This window comes from Protopterus annectens, chromosome 7.part0, assembly GCF_019279795.1.
Source record: "Protopterus annectens isolate FY-2018-M chromosome 7.part0, PAN1.0, whole genome shotgun sequence".
Taxonomy (NCBI): domain Eukaryota; kingdom Metazoa; phylum Chordata; order Ceratodontiformes; family Protopteridae; genus Protopterus; species Protopterus annectens.
The window spans coordinates 105,044,387-105,071,151 of record NC_056739.1 but is presented as its reverse complement, the minus strand read 5'-3'; the positions used below and the strand labels follow the sequence as shown (position 1 = coordinate 105,071,151).

The following is a 26,765-nucleotide window of genomic DNA, read 5'->3' as shown; positions in this document are numbered from 1 at the left end:
TTATGGGCGATTTCAACTATCCCACCATCAACTGGAAAAACTACTCACGTGCCAACTCATTTGCTCGATGTTTTCTGGAATTCATAAATTCCAATGCCTTGAATCAGCTTGTCCACACCCCCACCAGGGGCAGCAATATCCTGGACCTGGTCATTACCAATATGGGTAACTGGTGTTCCACGCCAGAGGTCAACTCCTCACTGGTCAGATCCGACCACAAGCTAATCACCCTACACATCCATATCCCACCCCCACCAGACCGTTAAGGAAACCACTGTCAAAAGCTACTCCAGAGCCAACTTCATGATTCTTAAGACAGAAGTGGCAAATTTCATGACACCCATGTAGACGAAAAATAGAGGTACAACTGCTGAATCTTACACAAATGCACTGTATAAGCACATACATGAGTGCATGGATCGTGCCATCCCCAACAGAACAAAGACGCTATCCTCCAATAAAAGGAAGCCAATCTGGTGGTCCCCTGCCATAAACAAACTCCTACAACAGAAGGAAGAAGCTGTTGCAAAAAAGAGTAAAATCCCAAGATTGGAAGAACTCCCTGGTCAGCCTCAGCAAGAAGCTGAGATCCCTCATAAAATCCTCCAAAGCCAGTTATTAAAATAAAATTGCCACCAACTCCAAAGACAACCACAAAGCATTCTACAGCTATGTCAAGAATCTCAATGGCAACACTCAGGTCTGCTCTGAGCTTCAGCACAATGGTACTAAATATACAGAACCAACCGATATTGCCAACATCCTGGCAGATAGGTTCAGTGCTAACTTTACTCCCCTCTCCACCCTCCAAAGGGCCCATTTTAATGTCAGAAGTATGCAAAGCCCCTTGTTCCTGGATGAACAAGTAAAGACCACACTCTCTAAAGCCAAGAACACAGCATTCATGGGACCAGACATCCCAGGCTGCATACTGCACAAAATACAGAACGAACTGGCACCCCACCTAAGTACCATGTTCAGTCATAGCCTCACCTCAGGCTATGTGCCTACTGAAGGCACACAGCGACAGTTATCCCAGTCTATAAAGTGGGTGCCACCACAGACCCTGGAAACTACCTCCCCATTAACCTGACGAGCCTGGTTTGCAAGGCCATGGAACGTATCATCTTGGAGCTTATAAACAAAGACATACGTAACCTACAAACCCTGGACCACACTCAGTTTGGGTTTGTAAAAAGTAAATCATGTCTACTAAACCTGATTGACTTCTTTGAAGCAGTCATCAGAGCCGTAGATGAGGGCAAGGTAGTGCACACAGCCTATCTTGACCTCGCCAAGGCTTTTGATCCCATCCCCCACTCTGGAATTATAGATAAACTCACTAAACTGGGCATAAATTCCTATGTCACAAGATGGGTGGCCAAGTGGCTCACTGACAGAACCCACACAGTAAAAGTAGCTAACTCCAAGTCCGACTTCAGACCAGTGACTAGTGGAGTACCACAGGGTTAGGTCCTGGGTCCTCCCCTGTTTGGCATCTACTTCTCTGAAGTGCAGGCAAACACAGAAGGTCTGTGGCTAACAAAGTCCGCAGATGACTGCAAACTGAGAGCCATAATAGAATCACCTAATGATGTAGACATTCTACAAAAAGCCCTCACAGAGACAGATGCTTGGTGTCAAAGTCATGGCCTCAAGCTCAATGCCAAGAAGTGCATTGTCATCCCCTTTGGGAAAAACTTGGTACCCATGAACTACCACATACGCGGTAACTCACTAAACACCGAAAGTGTGATAAGAGACCTCGGGACACAGGTGGACAGTAGTCTCTCCTTTGATAACATCGCCACAGTAGTCAGAAAATCCTTCTACTTGGCACACCTCATCACAAAATGGTTCTCCTCTAGAAAAAAGGAGATCATTGCTCTCTACTCATCCCTCATCAGAGCCATTATAGAGTGCAATGCCCCATTTGGCATGCATCTCACAAGACACCTACAACAATTGGAAAGGCCACAGAAATACCTCACTAAGAGGATTACCCGCCTCATGCCATACACAGACTGTCTCAAAAAACAACAGCTCTACTCCGTCGCATATCGCCTACTCAGATGCGATCTGTGCCTACCATACAAAGCTATGTCAAACCCAGAGCAGTTGGGCATGCTATACTTAAAGAAATCCCAGTCTCTCTGAAACACTTGCTCCAGGGACCTAAACCTTGTCAACACAATAATTATAATTTTCCTCTCTAAGTCAAGGGCAGGCTTTGCCACTGCAGTTCTGCAGGGCCTTATAGCTGCCCCTAATGTTGTTTAGCTCCAGCCTCCCATCCATAGCTTTGGGATTCTACCCAAATGTAATAACTGCAACAGTGAAACACGAAGAACATAGTACAGTTGTGTACACTTACCATAAATGTAGATGTTCGAGTGTATTCACTGTTGCAGTCCAGGTTACCCGCCCGCCATCCGCCCTTTCATTCTGGAGTTTATCTTTCCTTCTCTATCGTCTACAACCTATGTGGTGTATTTGCTTGTAGATGAAGGTAAAGTTTGTATTGATGCATGTATATATAGTTTATATATATATATATATATATATATATATATATATATATATATATATATATATATATATATATATATATATATATATATATATATATATATATATATATAAATTTTTTTTTTTTTTTTTTTTTTTTTTTGCTACCTTTTTGGGGGCACCTGACATCTGGGGCAAGAAAAACTAAAGAAAATAGCATTGGCTGCTTGTTTTATACCCCCTGACGACCTGATGTCATGGAAGAAGAGACAGCAACCGACGCAGGACCCAAGACTTTGGAATTCAGGCCGACTGAGGGCAACCTGCCAGCAGATTACCCAAAATGTAATGACTGCAACAGTGAATACACTTGAACATCTACATTTATGGTAAGTATACATAACTGTACTTTGAGTCATGACTATAAACTACTCATGGGTGCTCTAGTAGAGAGAACAAAAATATTAACTAAGTTAGTAGATTTAGCCCTGTGTGTTTTTGTCGAAGGTAGCCACAAGTTTGACAATGTAACCAAAACACTGATGATTCAACAGGATGCAGAAAAATGTGGGAGACCATTGGTATAGGTATTTTCTCTACTTTATTTCATATGTCATAATGGCATCTGCAGCACAAGGAAAGCTCAGCCTGGAAATTCCAGGCTTGAAATCCAAGCTGGATTGTCAAATGTCTATCTGCCACTTAATTAACATTTATGAATGGCATTACATCAGTTGTCATTATGCACAAACATTTAGGACTATGGTGAGAATGCACATATAACTACTTTTTTGCTAGAAATAAATGGAAAAGTAGACAGTGAGTGATTACATGCCAACATCACTTAAACCTGTGGTAATAAAGTGGAGTGTCATGTCCTAGTTTTCATTTGAATTATAATTTCTACATTTTTGTCAGAGAGGAACTTGTTCTGGTGCAAATGAATCTCTTGATAACCTACCTAATACCATATGAAATCCATCAAGATATGTTCCCACCCCCTAAAGAATGCTAATCGGCAAAAAAGGTGCTCAGAATTGATAGCCTTTGTTAGTGTTGTGGTTGTCTTAAAATGCATGTATTATTTCAGTTATTAATTTCATCCCTGTATTAAAATTAGTGCTACTTTAGGGGATACATTGTCTGTGTTATCTTAAGTTTTAAGAACTTTGTCTGTTTTATGAAGTGCTGTGCCACAAAACATTGCAGTAAAAGCTGAGTTGAGATGTTCTGAGTTTGATATTGTGGTGAATACCCTTTTACAGTTTCTAGTATGTTGGTTAACCTCATACCCTAATGAAGATGTATAGTTCTGCTGAAACTGCACAGTCCTGTTTTGTAATTGGTTATTCCAGACATACAGTCTAATAAGGCTGTTGTTTGGAATTAACTTTTATGGATGTTCTAATTAACTTTTATGGATGTTCTTTTTGTAACTATTTCTAGTCCTTGCATACCTCAGTGTTAGTATATTACATTTTCCTGTTAAAAAAAAAAAAAAAAAGTGGCACTATATTCTTAAAGTTGCATTTTCACTTTTTTTTCCCCTTAACTACAGATGATTCCAAGTGTACTCCACCACCCACTCTAGAACCCACCGGCCCTGCACCACCCCCATCACCTTCTGATTCACACAAAGATCCACCTACTCTAAAACCAGTGAATGAAAGTCGAGTCCATAATAGGTTACAGAAGCGTTTAAAATCAGACAGTGAACTGCTGCATAAGAAGTCCAAACATATGAGTAGCTCTGCATTCCAACGTTTGTTAAGTGACAGCAGTATGAATGGACTTCCTCTTACAGAGGCTGACACTGGAGACAGTCTCTCATTTCCAGGAGTAGGCAGGCGAACCTCAGTGCTCTTCAAAAAAGCTAAAAATGGAGGGAAACGACACAGGAGCACAGAAGATTCTACTGAAAATGGGGACTCTGACCACAGCCAGGCAGATAGTTTGACCCATTCTAACGATGATAAGACCACAAGGAAGCGTAAGCGGAGCTTAAGCTGCAGTTCTGATACTGAGAGTGAGAAGTCTTTTGACAGGCCAGTGGACACAGGTATTGTATGCGAGTATATTGTTTTTCCCTGTGTTTTAAAATAGTAGCTTTCAAAAGTTGGGTAGGTTATATTATGTACAGCGGATGTAGTCATGTATTTTTTAGATTCTGCTAGATGTTGCATAATCCAGTCCTTACACTACAACACTTGGACTGGCTGCCACAGGTACCCTACTACCAGAAAGCTGTTCTTTGTGTTTCACTGTTGCAGTCATCACATTTGGGTTATCTGCCTGCAGGTAGCCCACAGCCGGCCTGAATACCAGAGTCTTGGGATTTCTGCGTCGGATGCTGTCGCTTCTTCCAGGACGTTAGGTCGTCAGGGATATAAAACATGCAGCTGACGCCATTACATCAGTCTTTCCTGCTGTGCGGTGCCTGAAGCAGAAGCAGTTCGCAAGTGCTGGTCAGCCAGCTCCTGAAATTTTAGTTTTTCAAGTTTCAGACCTGAAGTCTTCTAAAAGATAAGTACCCCGTTGGGGATCCTTTTTTCTTGCTCTAACCGATATCAGAAAAAATTAATTATTGTCTTGCCTGTGGAAAGCAAATACCTCACAGAGATTTTCATTCTTACTGCGACACCTGTTTAGGCCCAGACCACAATGTCCCTCGCTGTCGGTTTTGTGCCTTGTTCAACGCCCAAGCTATTTCGTCATCGGACTATTTTTGAAGCTAAATTCTTTCACTCTGGATCTCCGTACTCCAAACTTTCTTTGGTAAGCCATCCAAATACTGACCTCCCGAAAAAACAAAAGGATAAAGACAGAGACAGACCGCATAGGGCCAAAGGTGCCGACGACGCTACCGTTAAGCTAGTCACCAGTCCGCTGGTACTTAGTGAGGTGCTTTCGCAGCCCCTGATACCCGTTCTACAGATTCGCAGGCCTCTACTGAGACCCATTCAAAGTCCAGTATGCCACGAGATGCTTCTTCAACTATGGAACCTGCGGTTGTCTCTGCCTTGGATGGGTCCGGAGCTGCTGTGCAGGCACCAGCTTCTGAGGGTGTTTTTAGGCCTTCCAATCTTCATATTAAACCGACGACTTCCTTTCAAACCAAAAATACCGAATTTTTCAGGCCTAAAGTTCACACTACGCCTAGGAAACCAACGACCAAAGCGCATTCTAAGGCCCACATTCCACAAAAACAAATGATTAGAGTGGCTGAGGACCTCATTACTTTAATTAGGGGAAGTCAGCCTTCCCCCTCAAATAGACCCAGAACTGATTTTCCTTCTGATTGGGAATCTGATTACTCTGATCCTTTTGATTTCCAAGATATACCCTTATCTACCTATGAGGATTCTGATGCAGAAGATTCCATTCCCTCGGCTTCCCCTCCAGAGGATTTTTCCTTTGGTGAAACCCTGCACACCCTTAGAGAACATTTCCGCTGGGAGAGCCAGGACTACTCCCAGTCCAAAAAGAGACTCAGGGAATTTTTAAGCTTGCCTCAGCACAGGCCTCTAGCTATCCCTCCTGTTCTGGAAATTGTAGATGATAAGCTTCCTGGAATCCAGCCTTACCCCTGATATCTTGCCTCCAGCTCCCAGGGAACCTGACAAGGTACTATAGAGTGCCTGACTCCCACAAATTCCTTTTTAGGAATCCTACTGCAGATCCAGAGACCATTTCCCAAGGACCTAAAGGCATTAAGGCTACAACTGCCAAAAATCCTACCCCTTCGGACAGGGATTCCAGGGCATTAGATAGATGGGGAAAAAGGTATACACCTCTGCTACGCTTGCCATTAGGGCTTTAAATTGCCAGTTTCATATGTTAAAGTATCAGCAGCATGTTATGGAGCTAATTAAACAAAAAATGTTGATTCCTGATTGTGCAGAACACAAGATTTACAAGAGTTAATGCATTCTGCTAACCAAGTTGGTAAACATACTTTGCATTGTGGGTTTGATGCTTTAGAAGCATCTTGCGGGGCTTAACTCATTCCCTCCAGTAGAGTTCTTTTAAGTGTGCACCTGTAACTCCCAGTGGGTGTGGCTTCAGCCTTGAAAAAATGAAGTTATCACCGTACAGTTCTACCAAATACTAATTGATAGAGGTCATATATCAATACAATTGTGTTTGCCATCATGCATGCTTCAAGATAAAATATTCTGATACCTTGTATCTATCATGGTTTTGGAAATATCAATGCAAATATGAACAGGCAATATTTGATGCCTAGAAGTGCAGTAGGAGGTAACTGCAGAAATGCCTGGAGATGTCACTCGGCTGCAAAACTTGCCAGATCATGTCAAAGCAAAATTACTGGATGCACCATTAAATCAAGAGCGTCTATTTGGTAATAAAGCAGAAGTCGTCCTCAAAAGAATGGAGGAGAAAGCTAAATCTATGCAAACTGTTAAAGATTTCTTACAAGTACAGCCACCTATATTCAGTAGACATTGGCCTTCAAAAAACTGGTCTTTTCCAGTCCCTTCCAGGCCTTCTCAGTCCAAACCCAGGGGCAGCAGACCACCAAGACTTCAGTCTCAGGCTATGCACAGATCTAAGCAATGGAGTGCTCCCATGTGTAAAACGGGGAGTAGTAAGCCTGCATCCTTTGGTAAAATTGCAGAATTACTTATCCTTAACTCTTCCAAGCCTTGCCCAAGTACTTGCACCTTTAGGAGGAAAACTTGCACTGCATGCCAAAAATTGGCAATACATTACCCAAGACAAATGGATTTCCCAATTATACAGATTCCAATTCTACTCACTCCCATCCATAAGCGGATGGCCAGACCTACCACCAAACCAGTGGGCAGAGGCCCAAAAGCAAGTACTTTCTCTTCTCAGTATCAAGGCTATTCATCCTGTCCCAGCAGAACAAAGGGGACAAGGTTTTTACTCCAGACTGTTTGTGGTCCCCAGAAAATAAAACTCTTGGAGTCCTATCTTGGATCTGTCTATTCTCAACACCTTTTTGGTGGTTTCAAAATTCAAAGTGTTAACTCTCCAACAGCTGCTTCCTATGCTAGCCAAGGACTCCTGGTTAGCAACCCTAGATTTAAAAGAAGCTTGTCTGCACATTCCCATAAGGGAATCTTGCAGAAAATACCTACGCTTCAGAGCAGGCTCTGTGCACCATCAGTTCTCTGCACTTCCCTTTGGCTTGTCTACTGCGCCCAGGGTATTCAGAAAGTGCCTAGCTCCAGCCATTGCATATTGCAAGCAGAGAGGAATTCAAATTTACCCATACTTTGAAGATTGCCTGATTCAGGCGGACAGTCAGGAATTGCTACTTCAGCACCTGGCATTTGTAAAGAGACTTCTCACTTCACTGGGGTACACCATCAACGAAAAGAAATAACTGGTACCCAGCCAACAGATTGTATTCCTGGGAGCAAGCTTGAGCAACACTTACCAGGTGGCATTCCTCACTCCAGAGAATCAAATTTATTTGACAAACTATTTCAATCTGCTGGCCACCAAAACCCAGCTATCTGCAAGAAAAATACTGCAGGCCCTAGGGTTCATGGCCTCTTGCATTCTACTAATTCCATATGCAAGACTGCATATGAGAACTTCAATGGTACCTAAAAAGTCTCTGGTGTCAACATTCTCAGGACCTGGAAACAATGATTCCTATCATTCCTTGCCTAAGGACAGAGTTCCTTTGGTGGGCAGAGGCCTGTAACCACAACAAGGGACTCCTTTTCATTCTACCCCCTGCCGCCCAAACCGTAACAACAGGCACATCAGACTATGCATGGGGGGCTCACATGGCAGGGCAGTGCATTCAGGGCAAATGGAACCCAAAGCAAATGCACCTGCATATCAATCAGAAAAAAATGTTAGCTGTGCAGAATGCTCTGACAGCCTTCAAGGGCCTTATTCTTCCAGGACAACTATTGGTAAAGCCAGACAACACCACAGTTATGTGGTACATAAACAAGCAGGGGGGAACCTATTCCTACCCACTCTGCAGACTAGCCATGGCTCTGTGGAACACAGTCTTGAGCAACCAAGTGCACTTACAAGCTCAGTTCCTGCCAGGCAAACTAAATTCCCTGGCAGATGACTTGAGCAGAAATCTCATGGATCCACACGATTGGAAACTTGAACCCAAAATATTCAAGCTTTTGAGGCACAGGTGGGGAGCACCAGAGGTGGACCTTTTTGCTTCCTTTCAGAACTATCAATTGAGCAAATATTGCACCAGAACTCCCCACAGCCAAGCTTGGAAAGTGGATGCCCTGTCCTTCACCTGGGAAAGCCTCTGTCTGTGCCTTTACCCCTCTGCCACTCTTCTCGAAGGTTCTACTAAAAATCAAACAGGACAAGCCAAGGACAATCCTGATTGTGCCAGACTGGCCACGCCAGCACTGGTACCCTCTTTTGGGCAGTATGACAGTGCTACAACCATGGCACCTGCCTCAGACTCCTTCCCTGCTGTCCCAGCAGGCAGGCCAGATTCAGCACCCTCAGCTACAGACCCTGAACCTTGCAGCCTGGCTAATCCCCTGAATTCAACACCAGCAACCCTCAGTAAACAGGTGCTGGATGTCATTCTTGAGGCAAGGAGGCCTAGTACTAGAAAATCCTGTTCGGAAAAATGGAAAAGATACTGTTCCTGGAGCCAGTCTCAGGGAATGGGCACAACTGTGCCCAGCTTACCTCATATACTAGATTACTTAACAGAAATGCTCCACAAAGGCCTATCCTTCTCTTCAAGTTAAGATCCATGCCTCTGCCGTCTCAGCTCATTATAATACTGAGCCACACCCCTCTTCTCTCATCCTGTGGTAAAACAGTTCCTGAGAGGAGCCAAAATTTTAAGACCCCCCCCCCCAGGAGAGCTTCCACTCCAGCCTGAGACCTTAACTTTGTAGTAGAAAAGCTCACACTTCCGCCCTTTGAACCTGCGGCCACAACAGAGTTAAAATTCCTCTCATGGAAAACAGCTTTACTTCTAGCCATCACTTCAGCAAGAAGAGTGTCTGAATTGCAGGCCCTTATGGCAGTGGAACCCTTCATTATCTTCCATGCAGACAGGGTTTGCTCAGGACTAACCCATCCTTTATGCCCAAGGTGGTGTCTAGTGTGGCTGTAAACCAGTCTATTCATTTGCCAACCTTTTTTCCTAATCCTCAGAATAAAGAGGAAAGGATCCTGCATTCCCTGGGCGTTGACAGGCAGCTTAGGTTCTATCTGGACATGACTAAACCTCTCAGAAAATCTGACCAGCTGCTAGTCAGCTTTACTGCAGGGGCAGAGGGCAAGGCCATTTCAAAGCAAACCATTTCTAAATGGATAGCACACTGCATCCATTTCTGCTGCAAACACCATGGGAAACCCACCCCACAGGGGATCAGAACTCATTCCACTAGGGCTACATCTACCTCTACACCATTTCTCAGGGAAGTCCCTACCAGGGACATACTGGAAGCTGCAACCTGGAGCTCTGTACACACTTTCACCAGTCACTACCACTTGCCTATATTTTTTAAATCCAGAGCTGGATTTGGTACAGCAGTCTTACAGGGCCTGATTGCCAGTCCTAATGCTTCATAACTAACTCCACCCTTCCTTAGCTTTGGGAATCAACCCAAATGTGATGACTGCAATAATGAAACAACAAGAACATAGTACAGTTGTGTACACTTACCATAAGTGTAGATGTTCGAGTGTATTCACTGTTGCAGTCCTTGTTACCCTCCCTCCTGACTTCTCTTGATTTCTTTCCTATCTTTTTTGTCTGGCATATCTTATACATTGGTATTTGTTTTTTGCTGGGGGTACTACATACCATGCAATTGCTTCCTATTTTGGGGGCACCTGACATCTGGGGCAAGAAAAACTGATGTAATGGTGTCGGCTGCATGTTTTATACCCCTGACAACCTGACGTCATGGAAGAAGTGACAGCATCTGACGCAGAAATCCCAGGACTCTGGTATTCAGGCCTGCTGAGGGCTACCTGCAGGCAGATGACCCAAATGTGATGACTGCACAGTGAATACACTCGAACATCTACGTTTATGGTAAGTGTACACAACTGTACATTTTTCTCCCTCTCTAGCTCATGCACCTTGCTCAATCCCACAATGCATCTCTGCCTGTCCTGTCACGGGATCTAGTTTGCCGCAGTTCTTCAATAGGATTGGATCCGCTCAGCTTGAGCTTTAGTTGTAGAAAAAACTCTTCTTTGGGGAAAATAAGTGACAGTTTTCTTCACACTTTTAAGTGTTGTTGTTGTTTCTTGTAGGTTATTCATTTTTCACAGTTTTTTTTTACTTCAGCATAAGTTGTGTTATGTCTACCCTCCCCCATTCCCACCTAAGGCTGCTGTCTTCCTTCTGTGCATCTTCTTTGCCTCCCTCCTTCCTATTGTATAGTTAAAAAATTAAATAAAAGTAGAGTTATTTGTTTTTGTTTATTGAACACTGGTTTATAGAACAAACCATGTTATTTGCAGTTCTGATTCAAAATATTGATTTACTTTTTGCTATCTATTTAGAGAAGTGCTTTTTGGCATAGTGCTTCTACTTATGATTTAACTTTGGGTAGTATTGCTACTGGTGTATTTTTTCATGATGAATAAAGCTAAGACCTGCGGCTTCTCAAAGTAAGCTCAGTGCGGCCACAAGGTTCCTCCAGAACACATAAGAAGAGTGCATTATTGTGCCTGATGGAAAATCACTTGACTGCAGACTATTCTGTCTGCAACAATTTTAGTGCCAGAACCACTTGGGAGAGAAAGAGTAAACTGACTTAAAAGGTGTCTTGCGTCTAAAAAAGATGACAGAAAGGATGAAAAATTACAAGACAGGAAAAGATAAAACAAGGAGAGTAGAGCTAGAGTTTGATTGCCCTTTTTTGAGCCTCAACGTACATCCAAATCAGCCCCTTGAGATGAACTTCAGCTTAGATATGAACTGTTGATGTCAGCTCCTGCTTTGATGCCAAGTACTTCTTTCCATATAGGGGTGGCTCAGAGTAATCTGTGGCATCTGATCCTACTCCGAGAAGGAGAACAGGGAGCTTCGCCCTGGAGAAGGAGCTACCCAAATATTTCCAATCCAGACCTTCTCCTGCCTTATTTGTGATGTCCTCAAGGATGGTGCACACCCCCTCTTCTACATTAACTGGGATAAAAGGATGATGTCCTCGATTAAGCCCAGATGGAACTTGGTGTCTTCTCAAACCCACCTGTCTCTGTGATGGCCAGCGAAGGTCCACCAAAACCCTTGGTGCCAAGTGTCACTAAGCCTGAGGTTGTCATTGATACACCAGTACTAAGGATGGCACCAATGCTGTCATTGCCATTCAAGGTGTTGACACAATCATGATTTGAGATCTAGATGTCAGACTTGATTTCTGTGCCATGCCTTATACTGGCAGATTATGCTGGTCATTTGACTTCGCCTTTGGAGCCAACTTGAATAGCAGCCATGGTTGTGGTGTAACCATCTCAACACCAGTCATCAAGGGCAGACCATCGGAACTAAGGCTTCCTTTATTTTGACTTCATTCCAAGATGTAATCCATTCTGGGAACTTGAGCTGATCATAATTTTCCATTAAGGACCAGGTGCCAAAAAGCCTCATCATAACCCTGCAAGTATGGGAAAGAGTCCTCTTTCCAACACACAGTAATTGTTCTAGAAGTGGTCCAATAAAGAAGACATGCAAGAGGAGGCACACTGATTCTCCACCTGAGTTGCCCCACCCCAAACATGGACCTTGATAAAGGGAAGGCTTCCCCTACAATCTCCTCCAGAATCCCAGAGTTTGCTGAAGCCCTAGAAATGATGCCTCAGAAGGTAACTTGGTGCACCATCCTCACCTCCTTGGAGGAAGAGATTCTACAGGAAGCTTTTTGGTCTGCTCCTTCTACAGCTTGAGTGGACCTTTCTCTCAGGCAAAATGATAAACCTTGTGGAGCAGAAACCATGGCATGATATGGACGTAGTAAAACCTATTCCTCAGAAACCTGACCAGAGTCTTCAGCCTCCCAAAGATTGGCAACTGTGGAGTAAAAGACCACTTGTATACTCCATTGTCACGTCAACTGCCAACAAAAGAGAGCTTTAGAAGCACACATGATTCTTTCCCCAGATTAGGGCCATGGATTGCCTAGGAAAGTGAATGTGTGCATTGAGCAATTTTTACATCAGGTCCCTAAATTACTTGACACACATACACACAAGGTTTCAAAGGGCTCTATCAGATAAAATCCTCAATTCCCTGAAAAGTTGCCCTTTAGTGCAATTTGTAACTCACTTGAGTCATAAGCGATGACTGTTAATACTGTTACTATATTCTCTTTGAGGCTTCTACATAGTACTTTGGATAGAGCAGTAAGGGCAAAACTGGGCATCTGTGTGAAGAGGTAAGCCTGGCTTAAGCTTATCAGATTTAGGCAAAACATCTATTTGGTCTTTGCCATTTAAAGAGTCCTTATTGTTTTGACAATAATCTTGAGCAAGAGCTCAAGGGTGAAATTTACTGTCCCCCAAAGATCCTGTGCTAGTAAAAGGAGCAAGGAACATCTGGTTCAAAAAAAATTCCAGCAGCCCCAGTATGTCTAACCCTTAAATAGGAACATGTGGTTAGGGAGGTGTTTCTCAACAGGTACCTGAGGTGGTCCACAAAATCAGGGGTACCACAGTCCATCCTGTTGGAATCGGCAGCAGAACCCCTGAGAACTTACCTAACTGTCCTCCAGCTTTGGAGGTGATCAGGGAGCATGTATTCCTGTAACTGCCCACATGGCTGGCCATTACATTGGACAAGTCAGTCAGGGAAATTTTATCCAGTGTCTAGGTGTTCTCTTTTTGGAAGAACCAACTCTTCTTTTTAGACTGTACCAAACCTTCCACCGCACATTTTTATAAGTTGTCAACCTGTTGGGGAAAGGAGCAACCTGGGAGGTCCCACCACACCAGACCAAATAGAATTCCCGATGTTCTTCGTGTTTCACTGTTGCAGTCATCACATTTGGGTTATCTGCTTGCAGTAACCCTCAGTCGGCCTGATTATCAAAGTCTCGGGTCCTGCGTCGGTTGCTGTCTCATCTTCCATGACGTCAGGTAGTCAGGAGTATAAAGCATGCAGCCGACGTCATTACATCAGTCTTTCTTGCCGTGTGGTGCCCGAAGCAGATGCAGTTCACAAGTGCTGGTCAGCCGACTCCTGAAATTTTCATTTTCGAGTTTCAGAACCAAAGTCTTCAACTAAAGCTAAGTACCCCATTGGGGAAACCTTTTCTTGCTCTAATCCAATGTCAGTAAAAGTCAGTAATTGTATTTCTTGTGGAAAGCAAAGACCTCGTAAAGATTTTCATTCGTACTGTATTCCTTGCCTAGGCCCTGACCACGACGTACCTCGCTGTCAGTTTTGTGCCTTATTTAAACCACGAACTATTCGTCGTCTGTATATTTTCGCTTCTAAATATTTTGGTACTCGGTTCAGTTATCCAGATATGCCTTCGGTAAGTCACCCTACTACCGACATTCCGAAAAAACGCAAAGATAAAGACAGAGACAGGCCGCCTAGGTCCAAAACTGCCGATGACACTTCTCCTAAGCTAGTTGCCAGTTCGCCGGTACTCAGTGTGGCGCTTTCGCAGACCCTGATACCTGCTACTTCAGATTCGCTGGCCTCTACTGAGACCCATTCGGAGTCCAGTATGCCGCGAGTGCTTCAAATGTGGAACCTGCGGCTGTCTCTACCTTGGATAGGTCCGGAGCCGCTGTGCAGGCACCGGCTTCTGAGGGTGAATTCAGGCCTACTGACTTGCTTATTAAACCGACGCCATCTTCTTCAAGGCCTAAATCTCGAACCATGCCTAGAAAACTGAAGCCCAGACCACATAGTCAGGCCTCTATGCCTAAAAAACAAATGATAATAATGGCTGAAGACCTTATTACTTTAATCAGGGGAAGCCAACCTTCTCCCTCTGAGACCTAGGACTGAATTTGCTTATGATACTTCTGATCAGGATTCTGAAAATTCTGTTTCCTCTGATTACCAGGATTTACCCTTATCTACCTATGAGGATTCTGATGCAGAGGACTCTATTCCCTCTTTTTCTCCCCCAGAGGATTTTTCTTTTGGTGAAACCTTGCATACTCTTAGGGAGCATTTCCGCTGGGAAAGCCAGGATTACTCTGATTCTAAAAAGAGGCTTAGGGATTTCTTTCTTCTGCCCCAGCACAGGCCTTTAGCTATTCCTCCTGTGCTAGACATTGTTGATGATGCCTTTTCTGAATCTAGCTTGGCCCCTGACTCTCTACCTCCTGTTCCCAGAAAACCTGATAGATATTACAGGGTCCCTGACTGTCTCAAGTTCCTTTTTAAAAATCCTACTGAGGCTCCTGAGACCATTTCACAGGGACCCAGGGGCATTAAGGCTACTACTGCCAAAAATCCTACCCCCACTGATAGAGATTCCAGGGCCCTGAATAGATGGGGTAAGAAGGTATACACCTCTGCAACCTTGGCCATCAGGGACTTAAATTGCCAGTTTCATATGTTAAAGAATCAGCATGATATTATTGGATTGCTTAAACAGAAGATGATGTTGATTCCTGACTGTGCTGAAAATAAGGATTTACAGGATTTAATGCATTCTGCTGAACAGGTTGGAAAACATACTTTACAGTGTGGTTTTGATTCACTAGAAGCATCTTGCAGGGCTGCTGTCACCAGGTCTGTACCTAGAAGGCATGCTTGGCTTAAGGAACAATCTTTGCCAGATCATGTTAAAACTAAATTGCTGGATGCTCCCTTAAATCAAGACTACCTGTTTGGCAACAAAGCAGTAGTTGTTCTTAAAAAAGATGGAGAAAAAAAGCTAAATCTATGCAAACTGTTAAAGATTTCCTACAAGTACAGCCTCCAAGATTTAGTAGGCATTGACCCTCTAAGAATTGGTCCTTTCCTGCCTCTTCCAGGCCTTCAGTCCAAACCCAGAACCAGCAGAACACCCAGGCTTCAGTCCCAGGGTACGCACAGGACTAAGCAGTGGGGGGCTCCCACTTCCAAATCAGGGAGTAGTAAGGCTCCTCCCTATTGTAAGCTGTCTCAATGACTTAATTTTAAAACTTCCAAGCACTTTTCAACTGACTGCTCCTTTAGGGGAAAAGATTGCTCCGCAAGCAAAAAACTGGGAACTCATTACCCAGGACAAATGGGTTTTAAATATAGGTTCCCAAGGATACAGATTTAATTTCCACACATTACCAACCCCAAAGGGTTGGCCAGATCTACCTCCAAATCAATGGGCAGAGGCTCAAAAGCTCTCTATCTTAAGCTTAAAGGCTATTCAAGCTGTACCAGAAGAGGAAAAGGGACAAGGTTTCTACTCAAGACTTTTCATGGTACCCAGAAAAGACAACTCATGGCGTCCTATCCTGGACCTTTCTATCCTAAACACCTTTTTTGTGATTCCAAAATTCAAGATGCTAACTCTTCACCAGTTGCTTCCTATGCTAGGCAAGGATGCCTGGTTGGCAACACTGGATTTAAAGTAAGCCTACCTGCACATCCCAGTCAGGGAGTCTTGCAGAAGATACCTACGCTTCAAAGAAGGCTACATGCACTATCAGATGTTCATCGTGTTTCACTGTTGCAGTCATTACTCTTGGGTTATCTTGCTGGCAGGCTGCCCGTGGTCGGCCAGAATTCCAAAGTCTAGGTCCGGCGTCGGTTGCTGTCGCCTCTTCCCTGACATCAGTGCGCCAGGGGTATAAAAGATGCAGCCGATGCCATTTTCTCCAGTCTTTCTTGCCACGCGGTGCCCGAAGCAAAAGCAGTTCGCAAGTGCCGGTCGGCCGACTCCTGAGATTTTCAAATCTGAATTTCAGAACTAAAGTCTTCATTAAATCTAAGTACCCCGTTGGGGAAACTTTTTTTCTTGCTCCAGACCAATGTCAGAAAAAGTTAACAATTGTATTTCTTGAGGGAAGCAAATACCTCATAAGGATTTTCACTCTTATTGTATTCCTTGCCTAGGCCCTGATCACAACGTTGCTAGCTGTCGGTTTTGTGCTAGATTCGACCAACGCACTATCAAGCGTCGATTCGATTTTGCATTTCATTACTTTGGCCGATGATTTAATTATATAATGCCGGCGAAACAGCCGACAACCGGAGCTTACAAAAAAAATGCAAGGACAAGGATAGGCATCTGAGGTCCAAAACCGACGACGAAGCCTCTTCGAGGCCAGTCGCCAGTTTGCCGGTTCTCACTGAGGTGCTTTCGCAGCCCCTGGCGCCCGCTACCTCAGAGCCACAGGCCTCTACCGACTCCCACGTGGAGCCGACTGGGCCTCTGGAAACTCAAGGTATTGGACACTCGGAAATCAATCCCTCAGATGGGTCCGGAGCCACTGAGCAGGTATCGGCTTCTGAGAGTGTCTTCAGACCGACACAACTATATGTTAAGCCATCTTCAGCTTCAAAGACAAAGACTAAAGCACTAAAGACAAAGAAACAAGTACAGCATTCTCCTCTTCAGACTTCCATGCCTAAAAAACAGATGCTCAAAATGGCCGAAGACCTAATTACTTTGATCAGGGGCTCCCATCCCCCTCCTGATAAGAGGCCTAGGCAAGAGACAGAGTATTATTATTCTGATCAGATTTCTATTTCCTCTGATTCCTGTTCTGAACAGGATTACCCCATGCTTCCTTATGAGGATTCTGATGCTGAAGAATCCATTCCTTCAGCCTCTCCTCCTGAGGACTATTCTTTTGGGGAAACACTGCATACTATGAGGGAGCATTTCCACTGGGAGAGCCAAGATTATTCTGAGTCTAAGAAAAGGCTCAGAGACTTCCTGCTTCTTCCTCAGCACAGACCCCTAGCTATTCCACCTGTTCTAGACATGGTAGATGTATTTTCAGAGTCCGGACTGTCCCGTGACTCTTCACCCCCTGCACCTGCTAAGCCAGACAGATACTACAGGGTCCCGGATTCTCATAAATTCCTATATAAAAACCTTGCAGCAGACCAAGAAACTATATCTCAGGGTCCCAAGGGGGTTAAAGCTTCCACTGCAAAAAACCCTGTCCCCTCTGATAGGGATTCTAGGGCGCTAGACAGATGGGGGGGGGGAGTTTACACTTCTGCCACTCTGGCTGTAAGGGCTTTAAATTGTCAATTTCATATGCTTAAATATCAGCAATATTTAATGCCACTATTTAAGCAAAAAATGTTGACAAATACTGAATGTTCAGAGAACAAAGAATTGCAGGATTTATTGCATGCAACTGAACCAGTGGGAAAGCATACTTTGCAATGTGGTTATAATTCACTGGAGGCCTCTTGCAGGGCCGCTGTTACAGGTTCTGTTATTAGAAGGCATGCTTGGTTAAAGGAACAAAATATGCCTGATCATGTTAAAGCAAAATTATTAGATGCACCATTACAGCATGATACTTTGTTTGGTACTAAAGCAGAAGAGGTGTTGAAAAAAATGGAGGATAAAGCAAAATCCATGCAGACAGTAAAGGATTTCTTACAGGTACAGCCACCCAGGTTTAGCAGGAACTGGCCTTCTAAAAATTGGACCTTTCCGGTCTCTGACAGACCACAAAGAGGTAGATACAGATGTCCCAGAGGCAGATCTCAGCCCCAAGGCTCATACAGACCTAAACAATGGGGTGCTCTTACCTCCAAAAGCGGAGAAGACAAATCACAGCCTTACAGGAAACCGTCTCAATGACTTTCCTCTACCAGTTCCAAGCAATTTTCTTTTGATAGCCCCCTTAGGGGGAAAACTGGCACTTTTCTCATCAAATTGGCAAATAGTTACCCAAGACAAATGGGTTCTGAACATAGTGTCCCAAGGCTACAGGTTCCATTTTTACACTCTACCAAGGTCAAAGGGCATGCCAGACTTGCCACACAATCAAAGGGCAGAGGCACAAAAACAAATAACAACCCTCATGGACATGAGGGCCATTCAGCAAGTACCACAACAAGAGCAGGGGCAAGGATTTTACTCCTGACTTTTTCTAGTGCCCAGGAAGTACAAAACCTGGAGACCTATTCTGGACCTGTCTATACTAAACACGTTTCTGGAAGTTCCAAAATTCAAGATGTTGACTCTTCAGCAGCTACTGCCCATGCTGGGCAAGAGGCTTGGCTTGTAACTTTGGACCTAAAAGAGGCATACCTGCATGTCCCAATCAGACAATCTTGCAGAAGATACCACAGATTTATAGCTGGCTCAATGCATTACCAATTCTCTGCACTGCCCTTTGGCTTATCTACTGCGCCCAGGGTCTTTACAAAATGCCTGGCACCAGTAATTGCGTTTTGTAGACAAAAAGGAATTCAAATATATCCCTACTTGGACGACTGCCTAATTCAAGCAGAGAACAAAGACACTCTTCTTCAGCATCTGGCGTTTGTAAAAAGATTACTAATTGGCCTAGGGTACACAGTAAACGAAAATAAATCAAAACTAGTGCCCTGTCAAGAGATAATATTCCTGGGTGCAAGCTTAAATACAACTGCCCAGATGGCTTATCTCACGCCAGACGAGCAAAAACAACTGATTACTTACTTCAAGAAATTGGCAACAAAAACCCACTTATCTGCAAGGAAAATCCTGCAGGCCTTGGGTTTCATGGCATCTTGCATTCTACTAATTCCATATGCCAGACTGCATATGAGGAAACTTCATTGGTATCTGTAAAGTGTTTGGACTCAGCATTGCCACAGCCTGGAGACAGTAATTGCACTCATTCCCTGCCTACAACAGGAGTTTCGATAGTGGGCAGAAGCCTGTCACCACAACAAGAGTCTGCCATTCAGTTTACCCACAGCCAGACAGACACTGACAATGGATGCATCAGATTATGCCTGGGGGACCCATATAGCAGGAAAATGTATTCAGGGCACATGGCCTGTAAACCAGATGCATCTTCACATCAATCAAAAAGAGATGCTAGCTGTCCAAAATGCCCTGACAGTTTTCAAGGACCTACTTCATCCAGGACAATTACTGATAAAGACAGACAGCACTACGGTCATGTGGTACATAAACAAGCAGGGGGGTACTCATTCTTACCCCCTCTGCAGACAAGCAATGACCTTATGGGACACAGCATTGGCTTTTCAAGTCCACTTACAAGCACAATTCCTGCCAGGAAAAACAAATACTCTGGCAGACGAACTAAGCAGAAACCTCATGGATCCCCACGAATGGAAACTGGATCCACAAGTCTTCAGAATGATGATAAGGAAATGGAGTTGCCCAGACATAGATCTATTTGCCTCCCTGCACAACTGTCAACTGCCGAGATTTTGCACAAGGAGTTACCACAAGCAAGCATGGAAAGTGGACGCCTTATCATTCAGCTGGAAAAATCTAACAGTATATGCTTTTCCCCTTCTGCCTCTACTTCCCAGAGTACTCCTAAAGGTCAGATAAGAGAAGCCAAAAATTATTCTGATTGCACCAGACTGGCCACGCCAGCACTGGTACCCAATCATAAAGAGCTTGTCTCAAGGTCCAGCATGGATATTGCCTCAAACTTCTCACTTGCTGACCCAACAAAATAATCAGATCCTGCACAGTCAACTCAGGACATTAAATCTGGCAGCATGGCGGATAATGTAGCCATTCAAAAAAACTCCTCTTTCAAAAGCTGTTATGGATGTTATCTTGGAGGCCAGGAGGCCCAGTACCAGAAAATCTTATGCAGAAAAATGGAAGAGATTCTGTGCTTGGAATCGGGAACAAGGCATTGGCACGTCTGTACCTAATATTCCTCAGATTTTACAATACTTAACTGAGATGCTGAACAAAGGCCTTTCCTTCTCATCAATTAAGATTCATGCCTCGGCCATTTCTGCACATTACAATACGGAACCACCTATTTTTTCTCATCCTTTAATAAGGCAGTTCCTCAGAGGGGCAAAAAACATTAGGCCTCCAAGGAGAGCACCAATTCCGGCCTGGGACCTCAATTATGTTCTGGAGAAACTCACACTGCCTCCTTTCGAGCCAGCATCAACAGCGGATATTAAATTCCTATCTTGGAAGACAGCTCTACTCCTAGCCATAACTTCTGCAAGGCGAGTGTCGGAGTTACAAGCACTCATGGCTGTGGAACCTTTCATCATATTTCATCCAGACAGGGTTTCTCTGAGGACAAACCCTACATTTATGCCTAAGGTGGTGTCCAGTGTGGCCCTTAATCAAACCATTCACCTGCCTACCTTTTACCCAAATCCACAGAACAAAGGTGAGAAAATTCTGCGTTCTTTGGACATACACAGGCAGTTACGCTTCTACTTGGACAGAACCAAAGCTTTCAGAAAAACTGAGCAACTTTTAGTGTCATATGCTGCAGGATCACAAGGAAAGGCTATATCAAAACAGATTATTTCTAAATGGATAGGCCATTGCATACGTTTCTGCTATTCTCAGCATGACAAATCAGTGCCTAAGGGCATTAGGCCTCATTCCACCAGAGCAGCAGCCACTTCAGCAGCCTTCCTCGGAGGAGTACCAACCAAAGAAATCTTAAGAGGCTGCAACTTGGAGTTCAATGCACACCTTTACAAAACACTACCACTTGCCTCTCTACTCTAAGTCCAGAGCAGGTTTCGCCACTGCAGTTCTGCAGGGCCTCTTAGCCTCTCATAATCCTATTTAGCCCAGCCAACCATCCTCAGCTTTGGGATTCAACCCAAGAGTAATGACTGCAACAGTGAAACACGATGAACATAGTACAGTTGTGTACCTACCATAAATGTAGATGTTCGAGTGTATTCACTGTTGCAGTCCAGGTTACCCACCCACCATCCCCCTTCTCTTTGCTGGGACTGATCTGTACTTCTCTATCCTATACAACCTTTTTGGTGTATTTGCTTGTAAATGAAGGAAATGTTATTTTTGTGCATGCATTTCTTTTTGCTATATTTTTCAGCCTACCTATTTGGGGCACCTGACATCTGGGGCAAGAAAAACTGAAAAAAATGGTGTCGGCTGCATCTTTTATACCCCTGGCGCACTGACGTCAAGGAAGAGGCGACAGCAACTGACACCGGACCTAGACTTTGGAATTCTGGCCGACCACGGGCAACCTGCCAGCAGGATAACCCAAGAGTAATGACTGCAACAGTGAATACACTCGAACATCTACATTTATGGTTGGTACACAACTGTACTTTCTCTGCACTGCCCTTTGGCTTATCTACTGCACCAAGGGTATTCACAAAGTGCCTAGCTCCAGTCATTGCATTTTGCAGGCAAAGAAATATTCCCATACCTGGACGATTATCTAATTCAGGCAGAAAGCCAAGACATAATTTTGAATCATCTGGCATTTGTGCAAAAGGTACTAACTTGTCTGGGGTACACCATAAACAAAAATAAATTACATCTTGTACCCTGTCAGCAAATTATATTCCTGGGAGCAAGCTTGAACACAAGTTCCCAGATGGCTTTCCTCACACCAGAGAAACAAATTCATTTGACAACTTACTTCAAACTAATGGCCACAAAAACCCTGCTATCTGCAAGGCAAATACTGCAAGCCTTGGGGTTCATGGCCTCCTGCATTCTACTAATTCCATATGCAAGAGTGCATATGAGGAAACTACAGTGGTATCTAAAAAGCCTATGGTGTCAGCATTCTCAGGATCTCGAAGCAATGATTCCTGTCATTCCTTGCCTACCATTCACTTTACCCCCTGCCGCCCAAACCCTAACAACAGACGCATCAGACTGTGCATGGGGGGGCTCACCTGGCAGGGAAGTGCATTCAGGGCAAATGGAACCCAAGTCAAATTCACCTGCATATCAATCAAAAAGAAATGTTAGCTGTACAGAATGCTCTGACACCCTTCAAGGACCACATTCTTCCAGAACAATTAATGGTAAAGACATACCCCCTCTGCAGACTAGCCATGGCTCTGTGGAATACAGCCTTGAGCTACCAAGTGCATCTACAGGCTCAATTCCTGCCAGGAAAACTAAATACATGGCAGACGATCTAAGCAGAAATCTCATGGACCCACACGAGTGGAAACTGGAACCAAAGGCTTTCAACATGTTGATAATCAAATGGGGGAGCCCAGATATAGACCTGTTTGCCTCCCCCCAGAACTACCAATTGGACAAATTCTGCACAAGGACTCCCCACAAACAAGCTTGGAAAGTGGATGCTCTGTCCTTCAGCTGGAAAAATCTATCAGTTTATGCCTTTCCCCCTCTGCCTCTCCTCTCCAAAGTACTACTATAGATCAAACAGGATAAACCAAGAACGATACTGATTGCACCAGACTGGCCACGCCAACACTGGTGCCCCCTCTTGCGCAGTGTGTCAGTGCTGGCTCCATGGCACCTGCCTCAGACCCCTACCCTGCTGTCTCAGCAGGAGAGCCAGATTCTGCACCCTCAACTTCAAACCCTGAATCTGGCAGCCTGGCTAATTACCTAATCTCTCCGTTACCATCCCTCAGTAAACAAGTGTTGGATGTCATTTTGGAGGCAAGAAGGCCTAGTACTAGAAAATCTTATGCTGAAAAATGGAAGAGATTCTGTGCCGGTAACCAAACTCAAGGGATGGGCACAGTAGCGCCCAATTTACCTCAGATTCTTCAATATTTAACTGAGATGCTTCACAAGGGCCTTTCTTTTTCATCCATCAAAATTCATGCCTCAGCCATTTCAGCTCATTACAACACAGAACCGCCCCTCTTCTCTCATCTACTATTCGAGCAGTTCCTCAGAGGGGCCAAAAACGTAAGACCACCCAGGAGACCCCCAACTCCAGCCTGGGACCTTAACTTTGTATTGGAGAAACTCACCCTTCCTCTTTGTGAGCCAGCTGCAAGTGCAGAGTTAAAATTCCTTTCTTGGAAAACAACCTTCCTTTTAGCAATCACTTCAGTAAGAAGGGTATCTGAATTACAGGCCCTTATGGCAGTGGAGCCTTTCATCATCTTTCATGCAGACAGGGTGTCCCTCAGGACATGCCCAAGGTAGTTTCCAGTGTGGCTCTTAATCAGTCCATTCATTTGCCAACCTTCTTTTCTAATCCACAGAACAAAGGGGAATGGATACTGCACTCCTTAGATGTGCGCAGACAACTTAGATTTTACTTGGACAGGACTAAACCTCAAAGGAAATCTGAACAACTGCTGGTGGCATTTGCGGCAGGGGCAGAGAGGAAGGCCATTTCAAAACAAACCATTTCTAAATGGATAGGCCATTGCATTCATTTCTGCTATAAGCACCATGGAAAACCTATCCCACAGGGGATTAGACCGCATTCAACCAGGGCTGCATCTACCTCTACAGCCTTTCTCAGAGGTGTCCCTACCAGGGACATCCTAGAAGCTGCTACCTGGAGTTCTGTACATACTTTCACCAAGCATTACCATTTGCCAATTTTCTCTAAATCCAGAGCTGGCTTTGCCACTGCAGTCTTGCGGGTCATTATTGCTGGTCCTAATGCTATCTAAATTCCTCCTCCCGCCCTTAGCTTTGGGAATCTAACACCAAATGTGATGACTGCAACAGTGAAACATGAAGAACATAGTACGGTTGTGTACACTTACCATAAATGTAGATGTTCAAGTGTATTCACTGTTGCACCTTGGTTACCCTCCCTCCAGCCCCTTGACTTCTTCTGGCTATACCTCTATTCTCTTTTACCATGCTTAAAAGCTTTTTGGTGTACTTGCTTTTTTGTTGGAGGTATAACTTTGTGTGTGTATATATATATATATATATATATATATATATATATATATATATATATATATATATATATACATATTTAATAATCAGGCCGACTGAGGGCTTATGCAAGAAGATAACCCCAATGTGATGACTGCAACAGTGAATACACTCGAACATCTACATTTATGGTAAGTGTACACAACTGTACTTTTTACTCCAAGTTCTTTTTAGTCCCAAAAAACACACAGAACCTGAAGCTAATACTGCACCTCAGTAGCCTAATTGTGCTTGTATTAAAAAAAATACTTTCCAGATTGTCACAGTGCAGTTGATCTTTCTTTGCTTACAAAAAGAAGATTGGATGTGCTTTTTGGATCTCCAGGATGCCTATATACATGTAAAGATAAAAATGTGTGCTGAAGAGACCTTCTTTTCCAGGTGGAGCCAGTCACTACCATTTCAGAGCCCTGACCTTTAGTTTCACCACAGCCCCCCACCACCACCACCACCACCACCACCAAGATGTTTACCAGATGTGTAGTACTGGTAACAGTTCACCTAACACTGCTGGGAATCCATGTCTTCCCTTGTTTGGCTACTAGCTCATAGCTGCCTCCTCAAAGAAGTGTTTTCTGAGAGCAAAACACTACTTTTGGCATTTGTGCCTGTCCTTGGGAATTACAGTCAGTACAGCAAAGTTACATCTGGAACCCTCCCACACATTAGTGTTTTTCATCTGCCACCTGGACACTAGACCAGGACTATCCAGTCTCCCACCAGATTATTTCCCCCCCAATGCATTCTGCTATAAAACAATTGCTACAACACAGCTCTCAAGTCCTAAGGCTTCCCTTGGCCAGGTACCTCATGAAGGTACTACAACGGATTCACAAGAGTTAAGTGGACTTGGCTATATTCAGTGACTATACCAGTTGAGCTCTTAAAGTCATGTCACAGATGCTTGTAGTGGTTGCTATGTCAACCACACCTAACCAGGGGACCCCCTCCCCTTATTCCACTTTTCCAATGGACTGTAAAAGTAGCCGACTCCAAATCCAGCTCCAGACAAGTGACAAGTGGAGTACCTCCGGGTTCAGTCCTGGGACCACTCTTGTTTGGCATCTACTTCTCTGAAGTACAGGCCAACACTAAGGGACTCTGAATAACAAAGTTTGCAGATGACTTCAAACTGGGAGCCATTATTGAATCTCCAAATGATGTGGATATTCTACAAAAGGGCCTTACAGAAACAGATGCCTGGTGCCAGAGCCATGGGCTCAAGCTTAATGCCAAGAAATGTATAGTTATCCCCTTTGGAAAAAAACATGTACCCATGAATTACCACATAGGTGGCAGGACACTAAACATTGAAAGTGTGATAAGAGACTTAGGGACACAGGTGGACAGTGGTCTCACTTTCGATAACCACATTGCCACAACAGTCAGGAAATCCTTCTATGTGGCACACCTCATCACTAAGGGCTTTTCATCCAGAAAAAAGGAGGTCATTGTCCCACTGTACTCATCCCTCATTAGACCCATTATAGAGTATAATGCCCCATTTGGTATGTACCTCACAAGACATCTTCAACAGCTGGAAAGGCCACAGAAATACTTCACTAAAAGAATCACAGGCCTAAAGCAGATGCCATATGCTGACTGTCTAAAAAAACTTCAGTTGTACTCTGTGGCATATCGTCTACTCAGAGGAGATCTCTGCTTAACATACAAGGCCATGTCAAACCCTGAGCTGTTGGACATGCTCCACTTAAAGAAATCCCAATCCCTCAGAGCCACACGCTCCAGGGATCTAAACCTTGTCATCACAATGAACAAAACATGCTGGAGGGATAGGTTCCTGACCCAGAGACTCCCCATACTCTGGAATAGACTGCCCATACATGTCAAGCAGAGCACCTCATTGGCCCTCTTCAAAAGGAACCTTGATGATTGGATGGGAGATAGGAAATGCACCCTGGGGATCATGTCAGTCACCCTGCTAGACAGGGGTCCAGAGAAGTAAATATTGTGGGAAGACATATCCAGGGAATTGTTATGGCTAGGCTTGCATAGGCCCTAGGGCCAATAGCCTAGTACCAACCTATGAACCTATGAAGGCTCAGCAGATGTCTCTTGTTGGCCCCATGAGCAGTCTGTAAATATGTGTACAGTTAGAATGCTCTTCTGTCAAGTGAGAAAAGCTTTGTTGCAGTCTGTATGCATCACATACTAACACCAAATACAGTTATTTTTTCCCTAATTCCTCAGCAGGGTCAGACACCCAGGAATGCTATGGCATATCAGTGGACCACTGATATCTGCATTTTTCTCCTGTTGCCCATCATGGTGAAATTTGTACAGAAAGCAAAATTTGTAAAGGTGAAGTCATCCACATAGTCTTGTTTTTGCCCCAACAGATTTGTTTCCCCCCTTCTAATGTTCATTTTATTAGGAGACCACTCCTTCACTATCCCCAGCTGTGGCTTCTAATCCAACTCTCTGGCTAGCCTCAACAGACAGCATTCAGTCTGTAAGACT

At 44.1% G+C, this 26,765-nt stretch overlaps 1 protein-coding gene across 3 annotated transcripts in view; it reads left to right on the top strand.

Annotated features, from left to right (window-relative positions):
• Positions 1-26,765, top strand: part of BRPF3 (bromodomain and PHD finger containing 3) — a 1,617,494-nt gene that overhangs the window by 931,851 nt on the left and 658,878 nt on the right. For all 3 annotated transcript variants that reach the window (XM_044076533.1, XM_044076534.1, XM_044076535.1), the window contains one exon: positions 4,067-4,567. In XM_044076533.1, the coding sequence (XP_043932468.1) occupies positions 4,067-4,567 (501 nt within the window). The remainder of the gene's footprint in view (positions 1-4,066; positions 4,568-26,765) is intronic.